The following is a 14646-nucleotide window of genomic DNA, read 5'->3' as shown; positions in this document are numbered from 1 at the left end:
CGATTGGATCGATGTTGCTCGGTCGGGCAGGCCACCGCCTCTCTACTTCCTGCCGCCAGAGGCTCCGGCTGCACTTCCGGCGTGCGTACGCCTCCTCAGGCGCTTTCTTGTTAATGGCGGGCGGCGGCTACTGAGTGGGACGCGGTTAACGGCTGTCCGCACAGGGAACGTCTCCCTGCCTCTCCTTTTCCACTTGCCGCTAGTGCCCGAGCTCGCCAGCATGTCCGTGGTGCCGCCCAATCGCTCGCAGACCGGCTGGCCCCGCGGGGTCAACCAGTTCGGCAACAAGTACATCCAGCAGACCAAGCCCCTCACCCTGGAGCGCACCATCAACCTGTAAGTGCGGCCTGGCCTTCGCACACTGTCCTGTCGGCATCCCTTTCGTCGTGAGCGCCCCTAAAGACTCCAGTCCTCTCCTTCTGGCGCGCCCTCGGGGGACTCCGCTTCTTCGACCTCCAGCACCACGGGGCTAGAGTCCTAGTTGAGAGGGTTTTCCCTTTTCTGGAAAGATGGCTTGTTCCCATGCCCCTGCATTCAGTCATTGTAGGAAAACCCCGTTTGCTGTGAACTCATTTTTTCCTCACCTCTCCGGAGATAAGCGGCCGCAAACCGTGGTGTTTATCCTTCAGCATCGCGTGTATGGTATCGTTTTGTGTGTTTTTATTTGGCATGAGTGGTATAACGTAGCATCGCTTTTGCAGTTTTCGCTTTGCTCTAATAGTAAGCTTTCGAGATCTAGCTATAATGCGCAGGTTTAGTGTTTTTCCTCTGTTGCTTTATTGCGTTTCAGCTCCTGAATACACATTTTATTCGTCTGCTCAGGGCTATCTGGCTTCCCCCTATGCATTCACGTGTCTTCCCTGCCGCAGCGACAGCATCCAAGCGCCCAGGAGGGCCCAGCTTGGGAGGGGGCTGGGACTTTCATTGTGGTTGGGCTTTCAGACCGTGGCGAGGACCAAAATGTAGCTCCAGAGATCCCATTGCGGGTTGCGTTTATTTTCAGCATCTTTCTGTTTAAGCTCTTCAAGCCATTGCATTTCGAAGCCACTCTCAAAAGTAACCTCGCTGTGACAGGGAATTGACATTCGGGCTGTGTCTTGCTCAAGAAATTATCAGTGTGCTTTTTTTTTTTTTTTTTTAATCACCTCTGAAAGTTTGTGAGGCACCGTGGTGCTGACCCTAATGGAAGAAAACGGCCAGTTTATGCTGGTCAGTATTTAAAGGGTGCAAGGATTTACTGATACTGGTGTTTTGGTAGGACACTTTAGGTGTTTCTCTATTTTATATTCAAATAAATGAACTTTCTTTCCTCAAAAGCGATTTGAAATTGAAAAGATGGTTATTGTTGTTTTATTTGACAAAACAGGTACTGGAAATTTAGGTAATAAAAACGTTGGGTTTATGAAATCTGGAACTAGTAGATAGTATACAAGTTAATATCTTTAGCTATTACACTAACATAATAGCATTTTAATTTTCTATGATGTCTTTAGAAAAATCCTCATAATATTCCCGTGAAATGGGAAAGGCTAAATCTTCTTCTAAAAAATGTGAAAGCACAGCTTCTGGATTACTTTCACTGGTAATTAGAACTAGGACTCACAATTTTCCCTTGATTTACCTTGATTATTGGATCAATTTGCATCAAGCCATTATATGGAACTAACGGTGAAAATGTTTTAATTTTTGCTCCATTAAAGTTATGGGTTAATGGATTTGCAGTACTTTTCCTCTCCTGTATAAAAACAGTATTCAGAAATGATTGTGTTGTGAACTCAGTTCACGTAGGTGAGTAATGGTCTGAATTGAAAACAAGTTCTCTCTTCTCCAATATATTTTATTAGAAAGTATTGTATGAGATATTGCATGAATGCTTATTTTGTAGCCAGCACCGGGAATAATGCTGGGTATACAGTGGTGAGGAAGTAAGGTGTAGTCCCTGATTTACAAAGCTCACAGTATGATGGGAATACTGCAGATGTGTCTGGGCTGGCACTCTAATTTCACAGCTGAAAATTCTTACATTTCATCTTGATGGCATCTCGTGATGGGAGAGCTGGCTTTTACAGTAGAGGTGTGTTATAGCTGTCTTCAATTCTTTGTAACTCAGGTTGTGAGAACTAAATGTTAATATATATAAAGCATTTTCTTTTTAATTGCAGGGCACACAGTGCTGTATGGGATTGCTGCTGCTAGTGATGAAGATGTTAGATTTAGCATTGAGTCTGCTGGGGAGATTCTTAAAATCTTTAAAGCATCTTGGAAATAGTTCATTTTAGTTATTTTAGAGCTGCTTCACTTATGCCTAGAATTTGGCTTCTGGGATTAAAGTAATTTTTAAAGTTTTGGCAACCTTGGTTTGTTCCCCTTTCAAGAATAACTAAGTGGATTAGTTACGCTGTTGTTGATTTCTAATGCAAGGTGTTTTGGTAGACTAAATGCATTGGGGACAGACAAGTGTGGCCAAAGCATTCTTACTCAAAGGCTTATAACCAAAGACTTCTTATTGTAAGTCTTATGATCGAGGGGTTACAAGGTAGTACCTGTGATGAAATATAAATATGAGTTTTTAAACTATCTTTAAGGAAAAAATCTTACTAGGCAAGAAGAAAACTGTCTTCAATATAAGTCATATTTTGAATTCTTGATAAAGGAGGAGAGAATATTCAGATTACATCTAGTGGGCAGAAGATTCAAATGAGGGGAAAGGAAGAATAAGGATACTGAATAGAATAAATGCAGAAGGTTAAAAGGCTTAGAAGGGAAAGAAAAGTTCATCTGAAGAAGAAAGGTATGAGAAAAGTCTGAAGATAGTTGACTGGGAGAAATAGAAAATAACTGGGGAGATGATGGAAAGTGGTGGCTCAGCTTGTAGAAAAAGAGAGATTAGCCATTAGCACCCATAATTAATAGAATTTATGATTAGATTAGTAGAGGAACTCTAGGGCACATTAGCCAGGTTGGCAATGTTAGTGTAGCATCCATGATCTAAAACCAGTTATTCAGATACCCACTCCTCTAAGCATTTAAGGGCTTTAAGGATACTGTCATCTGTGCTTGAAAGTTCAAGTATGAAGTAGCAGCTTGATCTAATGAAAACTCTGGCCTTAGAGTCCGAAGAGCTAGATTCTGGTCTCCGCTGTCTTATTAACTAGTTGTTTAACTTTGGACATATCCTATTGTCTCTGAGTGTAATATATAAACTTTTTACCATGGTTTCCTTATATGTGATTGGTATCTGTCCTGGTAAATTAATGTTCTACAGTTCTTTGATGTTTGTCTTTGGATCACAGGTACCCTCTTACCAATTACACTTTTGGTACAAAAGAGCCCCTCTATGAGAAGGACAGCTCCGTTGCAGCCAGATTTCAGCGCATGAGGGAGGAATTTGATAAAATTGGCATGAGGAGGACTGTAGAAGGGGTTTTGATTGTCCATGAGCACCGGCTACCCCATGTATTACTGCTACAGCTGGGAACAACTTTCTTTAAACTGTAAGTGTCATTGGAAATTAACAACTTTTAATAGGATTGCTGTTCTCCGCAGCTTTGGAATACAGTTTTAGCTTTTAGTCATTTATCTCAACAAACACTGCTGTTAATGGAGTGTTTAGAAAGAGAAACTCAAAAGCATTTTTTTCTCCAGTGCAGTGCTCATTTATTGCCTAAGTACAAATCTGCATGTTTCTGTGTATTGTTGATGTTAGTGACTGAGCTTGATAGGAGCCCTATGAAACAAATGAGTCTAAGTTCAAATTCTAGGTGTCTTTGTAGCATTACTAAGAACAATTGATATTATTTCCTGCTTAGGATGAATAGTGTTTCCTATTCTTAAAATGGGTTACACTTTTATAGATAATTGTTTAGTTTTCTCATTTAAGCTCATAAATCTCTCAATACGTGTTTAGTCCACAACTATTTGACCAGATTGTACCAAAAAGAGAGTTCTCAAATACCTAGTTTGGAAATTTTGAAAAATGCCCCATTCTTCAGATCTAGAGAATGTGGGTCCACTGCTTTCTGGGCGTTTCTCGACTCCATTATCACCAGATAACGTCCAGAGAGAAAAGAGTGGGATGGACTGGTTTCCAGCAAATATGTGATGTTTATGTTGTGGTACCTATTTTGTTTATTTAAAACTAGGGTTTGTGTACTGTTAGCCTGGCGACTTAACATTATGAATTCAATTTTCTAGCACATTCTCCCCCTCCATTTGACATTAGTTTGCTTTGATTGCCTTATCATGTGATACTGAAATGTGTTATGCAGTTACTTGATAGAAATAATTATTATTGTGTTCTTCCTGTTATCCCAAAATTGTATTAAGTTGAAAGCTGAAATTCTTAACCTTTATACAGACCTGGTGGTGAGCTTAACCCAGGAGAAGATGAAGTTGAAGGACTAAAACGCTTAATGACAGAGGTATTTTTCTATTTAACCACTTTGACGGTTTCATTAATGCTCATTTAAATACCATCAGCTTAATGCATAATCAGGTTTTTTGTCTTGAAAAGGATGAGTTTTAACTATTTAGTTTTCAATAAATAAAACTTAAACCTGAGAGTGTTAGTACAATGTTTATTTTCTGCAAGTTGAACTTATACTTACTTTATCTTAACATTATTTTACATTAATATTGTAGATACAGCAATAATGGTTAATAAAACAACATTTACTGAGTACTGGCTGCTAAGCACTTTACGTGCTTTACACGCGATAATTCCTTTACTCATCATAACAGCACTAGGAAGTGGGTACTATTATTAATCCTGTTTTACTGATAAGGAAATTAGAGCACAGAGAGTTCAAATAACTTGCTTGATGTTATACAACTAGTGTTTGAAGCTGGAGATTTGAATGCAGATAGTTTTATTCCAGAGGAGGTGTCAATAGAATTTTGACAAGGGAATGATTTCTGTTATATACCTGTTTTCATTTTTGCCCATATCTTTTAGGCTTTGCCCAAGTTGTGCTACTTCTTAGAAGTTGTTCTAATGTCTGCCTCTAAAGACTTGGGGCCAAATGCATATAGATGCTGGAGGTTTTTGAGATTGTAAGCTGTTTTCATTATTAAATATTTTTCTTTTTTAGCATGCAATCCCCCCACCCGCTTAGTTACAAAACTAATACATATCTGTACAACAGCCTTGGCAGATACAGAAAGTAGGAGAGACAAAACTAAAATCATCTGTAATTCTACCACTTTGACCTATTGGTTTGTCTTTTTCGTATTTTTTAAATGCATTACAACTCTTAAATATTGTGCTGCATTTGGACGTTCATTTACATATGGTAGATTGAACCTACCTGCTTACCTCAGCTTTTTCTCAGAACTCTACCGACAAGTAGTAAAGGGGTTATAGAAAAAAATCCAGTAGGATTGAGGGAGTGCAAAATGAGATAGCAGCAAGAAAAAACTGTTAGGAGCTAGAAGGCAGGTGAGCAAATCATAACTGACTTAGCCAGAACCTCAGCCCAGCAGAAGGGCAAGTCCAGGACCCAGCACTGTAGAACACCAGAAAGGCCAAGGAATTGGGGGTGCCTAGTGCCAGTGAAATAGGGGGCATGTACGGACTGAAAACTGAATTGACTGGCAGTCTGTGTAGGATTATTTATATACCTAGATCATCTTCCCCACTCTGTACATTTAGGCAAAGACTGGCTGCTGATTAATTCTCTGTAGAGACTGAATCAGAAAACACTAAACAATGAAAAAGTTGAGGAGGTAGGGAGAATACATGAAAGTTTACATCCTGAATAGGGAGACTTATAGACTTCTACCAGTTTAATGGAGGGACATTCTACAAAATACCTAACTAGTACTCCTCACAACTGTCAAGGTTATAAAAAATAAGGAAAGTTTGAGAAACTGTCACAGTCTAGAGGAGCCTGAGGAGAAATGCAAATATAATGTGATATCCTAGATGGGATTCTGGAACTGAAAAAAGGACATTAGATAAAAACTAAGGTCATCTGATTAAAATACAGACTTCAGTTAATAAGGAGGTATCAGTATTGGTTCATCAGTTGTGGCAAATGTGCTGTCCTTATGTAAGATGTTAAAAGTAGGGAAAACTGGGTATGGGATATATGGGAAGTCTCTGTACCATCTTTTCAACTTTTCTGTAAATGTAAAACTGAGATAAACTGTCTATTTAAAAACAAGAATGCTTTTAAAAATAGAGGCAAATATTGGGGGAAAACAGCTAAAAGTTGAAAGTTATAGCCAGTGGGAATGGTGAAGTGGGACAGGGAACTGTTCTTTCTCATTACGAATTTTTGACCAATTAAAATATATAGAATATAGCTTTGATTAAAATAACCTTAATCTTATGTTATACATATTTATAGAAATGAAAATTGTGAATTTTGCACACTTATTTCTATAGGTTGGTTAGATGGGTGATTTACAAAAGCTACAGTTGATTCTAGAAAAAACTATGCTATTGGCTGGTGTAGGTAATTGATCACCTTTGGTTTTCCATGCATAGCAAGGGCAGAGACCAGATGTGTTGGTCCTCCATGGTTATGTTGATGCTAGACTGCTAATTTTGAACTAATAGTGTGTCTTGGACAGAGTGACACAGATAATAAATAATAAACAAATTACAAAAGGAAATCCATGTGGGAGGCATATTAGCCATTAGTCTCCATTAGGAGTGCTGCCAAAGATATTTTCTTCACTGAAGAAGGATATTCATGGCTATGTATATTTAGTGGTTTACTGGCTCTATCATTTCTTTTTGACAGATATTGGGTCGTCAAGATGGAGTCCTGCAAGACTGGGTTATTGATGACTGCATTGGTAACTGGTGGAGACCAAATTTTGAACCTCCTCAGGTTAGTGTTCCGTTACATTTGCTGGGCATTTGGGGAAGTAGGAAGCTGATTAATTCCAGCCATTTAAAAAGATCATAGTAGAATTTGACTTGAAATTTCCTTTCTTCCCTACTTAATTTAAATTTAAAAAGCCAAGCATTTTTTTCTTTTAAAGGAAAATTTCAAATATATACAAAAATAGAATAGTAAAAGTAAACAAACATCATTACCTATCATCCACCCTCAGCAGTTAGCAACTCATGGTCAAACTTCACCAACCCTATCCCTCCCCTGACTGCTCCATTCCTGCTGCCCTCATCTTGGGTTACTTTGAAGCAAATCCTAGATATAATTTCAGTTGTAAATATTTTAATGTGCATCTCTTAAAAAGTAAGGATCTTTTTAAAAACATAACCACAGTACTACCATTATCATGCTAAAAATAAATAATTTCATAATATCATTAAATGTGTAGTCACTGTTCACATATCCCTGATAGTTTCAAATTTTATTTTTATAATTTGTTTGAATTAGGATAGTCTCTTTTTTAAATATTTATTTATTTATTTATTTATTTTTGGCTGCGTTGGGTCTTCATTGTCGTGCGTGGGCTTCTCGTTGCAGTGGCTTCTCTTGTTGTGGAGCATGGGCTCTAGGCGCGTGGGCTTCAGTAGTTGCAGCACACGGTAGTTGTGGCTCACGGGCTCCAGGGTGCACCAGCTTCAGTAGTTGTGGCGCACAGGCTTAGTTGCTCTGCAGCATGTGGCATCTTCCTGGACCAGGGTTCGAACCTGTGTTCCCTGCATTGGCAGGTGGATTGTTAACCACTGTACCACCAGGGAAGTCCCTAGGATAGTCTCTTAAGTCTCTTTTTCTTCTGTAGGTTGGCTCCCTATCTTTCTTTTTTTCCTTGTAATTTATTTGCTAATGGAGACAGGCCATTTAAAGTCCTTAGTGTTTTCATTGCTGATTGCATTCCCCTGTTATCATTGAACACATAGCCTTTTCCTCTGTGTCCTATATAAATTGGTTAGTTAGATCACGAGACTGGATTTGGGTTCAGTTTTTTGCGAAGGGGGTACAAGGCTTGTAATAGGTGCTATATTATTTATCTATTGCTGTGTACGTATTTTCCCAAAACTTAGCAGCCTAAAACAACAGACATTTATTGTCTTAGTTTCTCAGGGTAAGGCATCTGGGAGCTGCTTAGCTGGGTGGTTCTGTCACCCAGCTAAATTATGGTCAAGTTCTTGGCCAGTATTGCATTATCTCAAGGCTGGACTGAGGCTGAATTATCTGATCCCAAGCTCACACATTTATTTGTTAGCATACCTCTCAGTTCCTCCTGGGCTGTTGGACTGAAGGCTTCAGTTCCTTGTTGGCTGCTGACCGAAGGCCTCCCTCAGTTGTTGTGAGAGCATCTCCATAGTGCAACTCCTAGTAAGACAGCTGGCGTCCCAGTCTGTTATAACCTAATCTTCGCAGTGACATACCATCACTTCATCACTTCTGCTGTATGCTATTGGTCACACAGACCAACATAGTACATTGTGGGAGGAGATACCATGAGACAGGGATCATTGAGGGTGATCTTGGAGCCTGGCTAACACAGGTGGTATTGTTTACTTCCATCAGGAATTTTCTAATGTCTGGTTGTTTCTTTTCATAATGTTAGTAGCTCATGGGTAATAGTTTCCTAAATCTATTAATTCATCAGGATTGTGTTCCTTATGTAAAGAAAAACTTACCAATTATTTGTTACCCTGAGGTATAGTTTGTGTAGGAAAAGCAGATGTTTCTTTTCCTCTACTTACCAGTGTTCAGAAGAATGAGTTAATTTCTTAGCATCCTCCAAAGTCATGACTTTATTCAAAAAGAGAGTAAGACAAAGACTTGGGTGCAGGTAGTTTGTTTAGGATGTGATCCCAGGAAGCAGCAGAGTGCAGGGAAAGGGAGACCAGAAGCAGCAGATGTTTGTTTGTTTGTTTTTTTAAAAAACGGTACACAATTGATCTTATTACAGCTGTGGGTAGCTGGATTGATCCTGCTAAGGACCATGAGGGATGCACCTCAGAATTGTCTGTTGGAAGGATGGAAGGCCAGGGACTTCCATCCCCCATTGGATGAGGGTTGTAATAACTCCCTTCCACTTTCATGTTGAGACCTATCATTGGTTGAGAGAATTTCCAGGGCTTTGGAAATGCTTTGAGGCTGAAAAGCAAGAGTGTGATGTTGGAAGCAAGCAAGGGAGCTTTTTGACAGTTTAAAGCACAGCCTCCCTGAAATTTGAGGTGGGATGAGAAACCAATGAGAAGCACAAAAAGCATCTCTTTTGGTGACCTTTTAAAGTGTCGTTTGACCTAATGGGTTTCAATATATTTGATGTGTTTTAATCCATTGTAATGATTGATAATGTTACTAATGCTCAAATTTTCCTATCTTTGACTAACGGGAGCCTTAGTAAGTTGGATCCTGAATTCTTCTGACAAGGCTCTATGCCTTTGATAACTTCTTTGCATGATAAGATGTTCCAGGTCAAAGAATTGCTCAAAATATTAGCCAAGCAGAAGACTGTTCTGTTTGTTGTCTTCTGACTCTGGTGTAGCTGCAGGATAGGAAGAGAACGTGCTGTGGAAGCTGGTGCTCATGCTCACTACCTGAGAATTGTCTTGGCGTTAGGAAAGTATAATTTCATCTGGAAGTAGTGAAGTTCCTGGTCCAAAGATAAATAGAACAATTATTATAAACTTTTTTTTGGTTTCTTGAACATTCCTTGATCTAACTGGAAAATGCTCAGTAATAATACCATTTTCCAGGCTACTTTTCTGAATACCCTCATTCACCTCCCCTACCACGGTTCTAGGACAGTTCTCTTAATTCACTGAACCCTAAGCTTGGCTCTGTTAGTATAAGATATGACATAAGGATTGTGTGTTTATTTAGTAAATTTAGGGTATTGGTTAGGTGTCAGTGGAAAAAGAGCATCACACCATGTCCCTGATCTTTTTGTATAAAGTGCAGTTGGCTTAAACACCAAGATGAGGAATGGAAAACAAAGGCTTAAACGAAAAGGAACATATAGCTTCGAGTAGAAGAAAACTGGGGTAATGCTGGTCACTGGTTTGGCCATGGTTTGGGAACTTTTGTTGTATGTGAACCATAGGTCTCACTGTGCTGTTCAGGCTCTTCTCACTTCTTTGTCTCTGTTGCTGCCAATGTGCCTGGTTTTCATGATAGTGTAGGGTACCTCCAAAGTCTAGGATAACTGTCTTGATTCATTATACCCTAGGGATGGCTCTGGTACATAATTATTCTAGCCAGAGTACTGGTTGGGTGCCACTGGGACAGCATAGTGGGAAATAACATAGGCTTTTATAGTTAGATGAGAGTTGGATAGATTCAATTGAATCCTGGCATCGCTGCTTAGCTGTATCGTCATGGGAAAGATACTTAGCCTCTCTGCACAAGTTCCTTACATAAAATGGGGGTGATAATACCTCCTTTTGGCAGCCACTGTTTTTATCCTCCTTTCCCATTATGCCTATTTTCAGCACTTTTTAATTCCCCTGCCCTCAAATACTCCAAAAGAAAAGTAGATTTTTCTGAATGTATTAAGGGGAGATGTAGGAGAGGTTTTCATTACACGCACACAGTAGAACAAAAAGAAATCTCTATCTTAGACTTAAAAAATTCTCTGTGTTAAAATTCTTCTTTCTCAGGTAGCAACCTTCTCTCTCTGATTTCTTTTCATCCCTTTAAATTCTTCAAAATATTTTCTCATTTTTCACAAGCAGTTTGACTTTGTCCAGCTGACAAAGACGGCTCACCTGGTGTTCCTGCAGCATGTGTCCCATATGCATGTGTGGTTGTTGTGGGGAGGAATGTCCTGTTAAATACCTCACGGGCTGTATTTAAACTTTTAATATAGTAAACATGTCCACATCAAGATTCTAGAAAATTTAACTTAGTAATGATGTATTTTTAAAAGACCACTTTTATTAAAAACATCAGTATCAGACTTCATTGAGTTTAAACTTCTCAAGCAATAAATCCTATGTGTACACATTTAATTGTCTTGAACAGTTGAATGGTTTACTACTTGATATTTTATATTTATTAAAGCATTTATTTATTAGTACATCTGTTAGGTACCAGATCCTGGTAAAGGGAAGACTAGAAAGGATTCTTCTTCTCCAAGCAGTTTACAGTATATTGGGGAGTAAACATGTAAGAAATAAATGAAGCCATGGTATACATGTTAATATTGTGTTGGGGTTATGAGGAACTTGGTCTCAGAGGGCTGATATTTGAGCTTAATGTCTGAAACAGGAGAAGTTGGTCAGTGGAGGCATGGGAGGTATCAGGGATGTCTTGGCAACTACAAATTATTTTCTTGTTATTTTAGTATCCATATATTCCTGCACATATTACAAAACCTAAGGAACATAAGAAGTTGTTTTTGGTTCAGCTTCAAGAGAAGGGTAAGTTATTTTGTTTTTGAAGGCAGCCATCTAAAAACTTTTACAGTGTAATTTCAAGGATACTTCTATTTGTGTTTTTCCCAAGTTCCTTGAATTTGGGGATTTATCATTAAACTAAAAGCACATACCATTTTTATACAGAATTACCTAGTTTTTCTTGGATCTGCCAGTCATGTTACAGGGAAAAGTAAGTAACTAGAGCCTAGAATACCAGATTAAAGTATTTTTAATAACTGTTTAGCTGCTTGTATTGATTTTCACATTGTGATAAACTGAAAATTTTAGGAGACAGATGAATTGATTTTTTTAATATAGTCTTTAGCTCTGTTGTGCATATTAACAAATAATTGCTCCATTTTTTGTTACTTTTAAAATGGAATTCAAAGTAAATTAGAAGCTCAGGGGTCTTCTCCCCCTTCTCCCAGGGCCAGCACTCATAAGGTGCTCTTGGTTGTTAACAGCATAGATCTCTTTAGAGAGTCAGTTTCAAAGCTGTGACTATGAACTTCGCTTAAAAGACACAACCAAAGTGTGTTAATGAGAGTTATCTTTTTCCTCAAAAGTTTCTCAAATGTAAAATTGGTTATTACTTTACTAGTGAAGTAGAAGCAGTGATTATATAAGAAAATATAGAAAATGAATACTGTTTTATCTTATTTTAGCCTTGTTTGCAGTCCCTAAAAATTACAAGCTAGTAGCTGCACCACTTTTTGAACTGTATGACAATGCACCTGGATATGGACCCATCATTTCTAGTCTCCCCCAGCTTTTGAGCAGGTATGGAAAATTGGATGTTTTGTGGTTGATAAGTCTAAACTGCCAGATTTAAAAATAATCCAAGCCACTTGAGGAGGGACGGTTCATAAATTTTGGTCTTCAAGGAAACTAAGACAGTAGATGGATCCTTAGGTCTTGTGCAGATTAAGCCAAAGATTAAATATGACTGTGTCCTCAGACCCTAAGTTGCAGCATGACATTCTGGTATTTGTGCATCTCTTCTTCCCCAAATCTGGTATTCTCTACAGTTAAGTTTGAAGTCTTCATTCAAAGAAGAGATGGTAAAATAGTAGTCAGCAATGTATAATAAATATGAGGATAATAAATATGATAGGAGTTACATATATAAAAACGTGGAGAATTGAATCTCTAGGTGTAATACATATTCTCTTTCCATTTGGAAATCTATTCAGGCCCAAGTTGAGGCATGTGGGATTAAGTCCTGAATTTTTACATGGAATTTGATTTTTTTTTCTTTTTTAAGGCAGATAGAGTGATGAGAAATGTGTGTTGTTTTGTTTTTTAAATTGACTTGTACTGGTTGAGGTCCTTGAGTCAATCAGAATAACATAGTGGTTAATAATATGGATTCTACAGCCAGGGTTTGGATTTGAATTCCATCTTCATTGCCTCCTGGCAGTGTGACCTTTGACAAATTATTATACCTGTTTCTTTATCTGTAAATGGGGATGGTAGTCCCAGCTTCATAGAACTGTTAGGACTAAATGAAATAACACATATAAAGTGCTTAGAATAATGCCAGGCACCTGGTAAGTGCTTAATAAATGTTAGTTTAAAAACAATTTCAGTAGTGATTTTGGCCTTCTATGAAAGCCTGTTTAGTATGAAATTGGTCTTTCTATTTTGGCACAGAAATCGGACTTCATCTTTTGCTCTCTGCTTTGGTCTGCTGATGGGTTACACGTTGAAGTATGGGATATGTAAAAAGAGTCATATTATTCATTTATTTAAACACTACCTATCAGGTAACAGGAATTGTGCTGAGTGGTCAGAATACAATGAGGTTTAAAAACTTTTCCTTCCCTCAAGGAAAGTGGATAATTAATCAAATTTACACTCTTAAAAGTTTTTTAAATTGTAAGTATTCAGCGATACTGTTATTTAATGTGTAAGATGTGACAGGTGGAAGAAAAGGGTGTCTCTGTGTAGAAAATGCCCAAAATGTCAAGGGAGGGTTGAAATGTCCAAATAAATTTCTTTATCAACTAAGGTAGAAACTATGTAAATAATACTGTTTTTAATAAAGATATTGTTCTTTTTAAAATTCAGGTTCAATTTTATATACAACTGAATTCCTGCGCAACAGAGAAGTAAGGGAAGCCGTCTCTGTGAGCACAGCTATACACAGTGTAGAATAAACATGCTAGAAAAGTTTTTTTGGTTTTATCTCTTCCCCAGTCCCTAAATGACCACCTACTTTCTGTTGTTTGAATAGTAAAGTTAATATGAAAAACTCAATTGTGGTGTAAACAAATGTGATAATGTTTAATTTACTTTTGGTTCTACTCATACTTTTTTGTACAACATTAAAGAAAGTGGACTTCTTTCTATTTGTTTTGTTGTTGTTGTTTTGTTTTTTAATTTCACATTAAACTTGTAAAATTCTTACAGGCAAGGATTGCTTTTCCCCCACTAAGCAGGTGAATGTTAAGAGACAATGACAGGTTTAGGTCAATAAAGTTTGTGGGACCCTTGCTCCGATACCATTCTTGGGGGTATACTCCAAGACCGTGTTACAGGTCTTTGTGATGAGGATCTTCTGTTACTTTTGGGAGCTAGATTTGCTTGAGTTAGTCCAAGGTGCAACTCCTGTACCAGTTTTACACTCTTAATGAGTTGTATTATTACATCAGAACTCCCAGTGTGTTACTGACTAGTACATTTTATACCGGTATCACCAGATCTTACTTCACAAACAAAAGATCCTAATTAAACAGACGGGAAACTATTAAAATTGACTAGGCTGGGGAACGTTATGGGCATTGGTATAAAAAGAGAGAGATCCAGCGCTCATTAGAGCCCTCCCCCATAATGCACAAATTACAACATTTGTGCTGTTGGAATTTATGTATCTTAGGTGATCTGTGAAGGTGAAAGAAGTTTCTAAAAGTGGATCTGTTACGTTTTGAACTCTTGGATTGTAAAGTTAGTTATTTCAGTTGATGTGAAGTTACAGTGAAAGAGATGAAAATTTGGTTTTAACAAGTGACACAAAGCCTTTTCAAAAATATTTTGGAATGATCTGAATCAGAATTAGATTTTGTCAGCCTAAGAGAAAAATATGAAATTTTAAGATCTTTTAAAAACACTTCTAAATTAGGATCAAATTTGAGGGAATTAAAAAAAAATCTTAAGGCAAAAGAGTTTGCTGGTCGTGTTATTGCTTAATGGTATATTGTGTATGCCTTATTACAAATGATTGACTGTAGGTTTAATGTAGAGGAAATCTTACAAGATGCAGCTACTTAAAGAAAAGAGATTGACACAGTTAATGTTTTTAATAGATAGAAATGACCTTTTGGTTAGTTGTACGTCTTTATGGTACTGAC

General features: G+C 37.8%; 1 protein-coding gene across 1 annotated transcript; it reads left to right on the top strand.

Annotated features, from left to right (window-relative positions):
* The first annotated feature begins 85 nt into the window (after positions 1-85).
* Positions 86-13647, top strand: NUDT21 (nudix hydrolase 21). The gene is made up of 7 exons (XM_081215492.1): positions 86-336; positions 3294-3494; positions 4358-4421; positions 6750-6839; positions 11224-11299; positions 11962-12076; positions 13367-13647. Exons 1-7 carry the CDS (start codon positions 221-223, stop codon positions 13386-13388), a joined length of 684 nt encoding a protein of 227 aa, XP_081071618.1. The 5' UTR covers positions 86-220; the 3' UTR covers positions 13389-13647.
* Positions 13648-14646: the final 999 nt, after the last annotated feature.

The sequence above is a fragment of the Mesoplodon bidens genome, assembly GCF_964165515.1.
Source record: "Mesoplodon bidens genome assembly, chromosome: 18".
Lineage (NCBI taxonomy): Eukaryota > Metazoa > Chordata > Mammalia > Artiodactyla > Ziphiidae > Mesoplodon > Mesoplodon bidens.
This window is presented reverse-complemented; position numbering and strand designations above follow the sequence as displayed.

What these genes read in the sequence shown, in the direction of transcription:
- NUDT21 (XM_081215492.1), top strand. Translation starts at nt 221, where the DNA reads ATGTCCGTGGTGCCGCCCAATCGCTCGCAGACCGGCTGGCCCCGCGGG. An exon ending in CTGGAGCGCACCATCAACCT is followed by an intron (nt 337 to 3,293) that starts GTAAGTGCGGCC and finishes TTTGGATCACAG; the next exon opens with GTACCCTCTTACCAATTACA. An exon ending in GGAACAACTTTCTTTAAACT is followed by an intron (nt 3,495 to 4,357) that starts GTAAGTGTCATT and finishes ACCTTTATACAG; the next exon opens with ACCTGGTGGTGAGCTTAACC.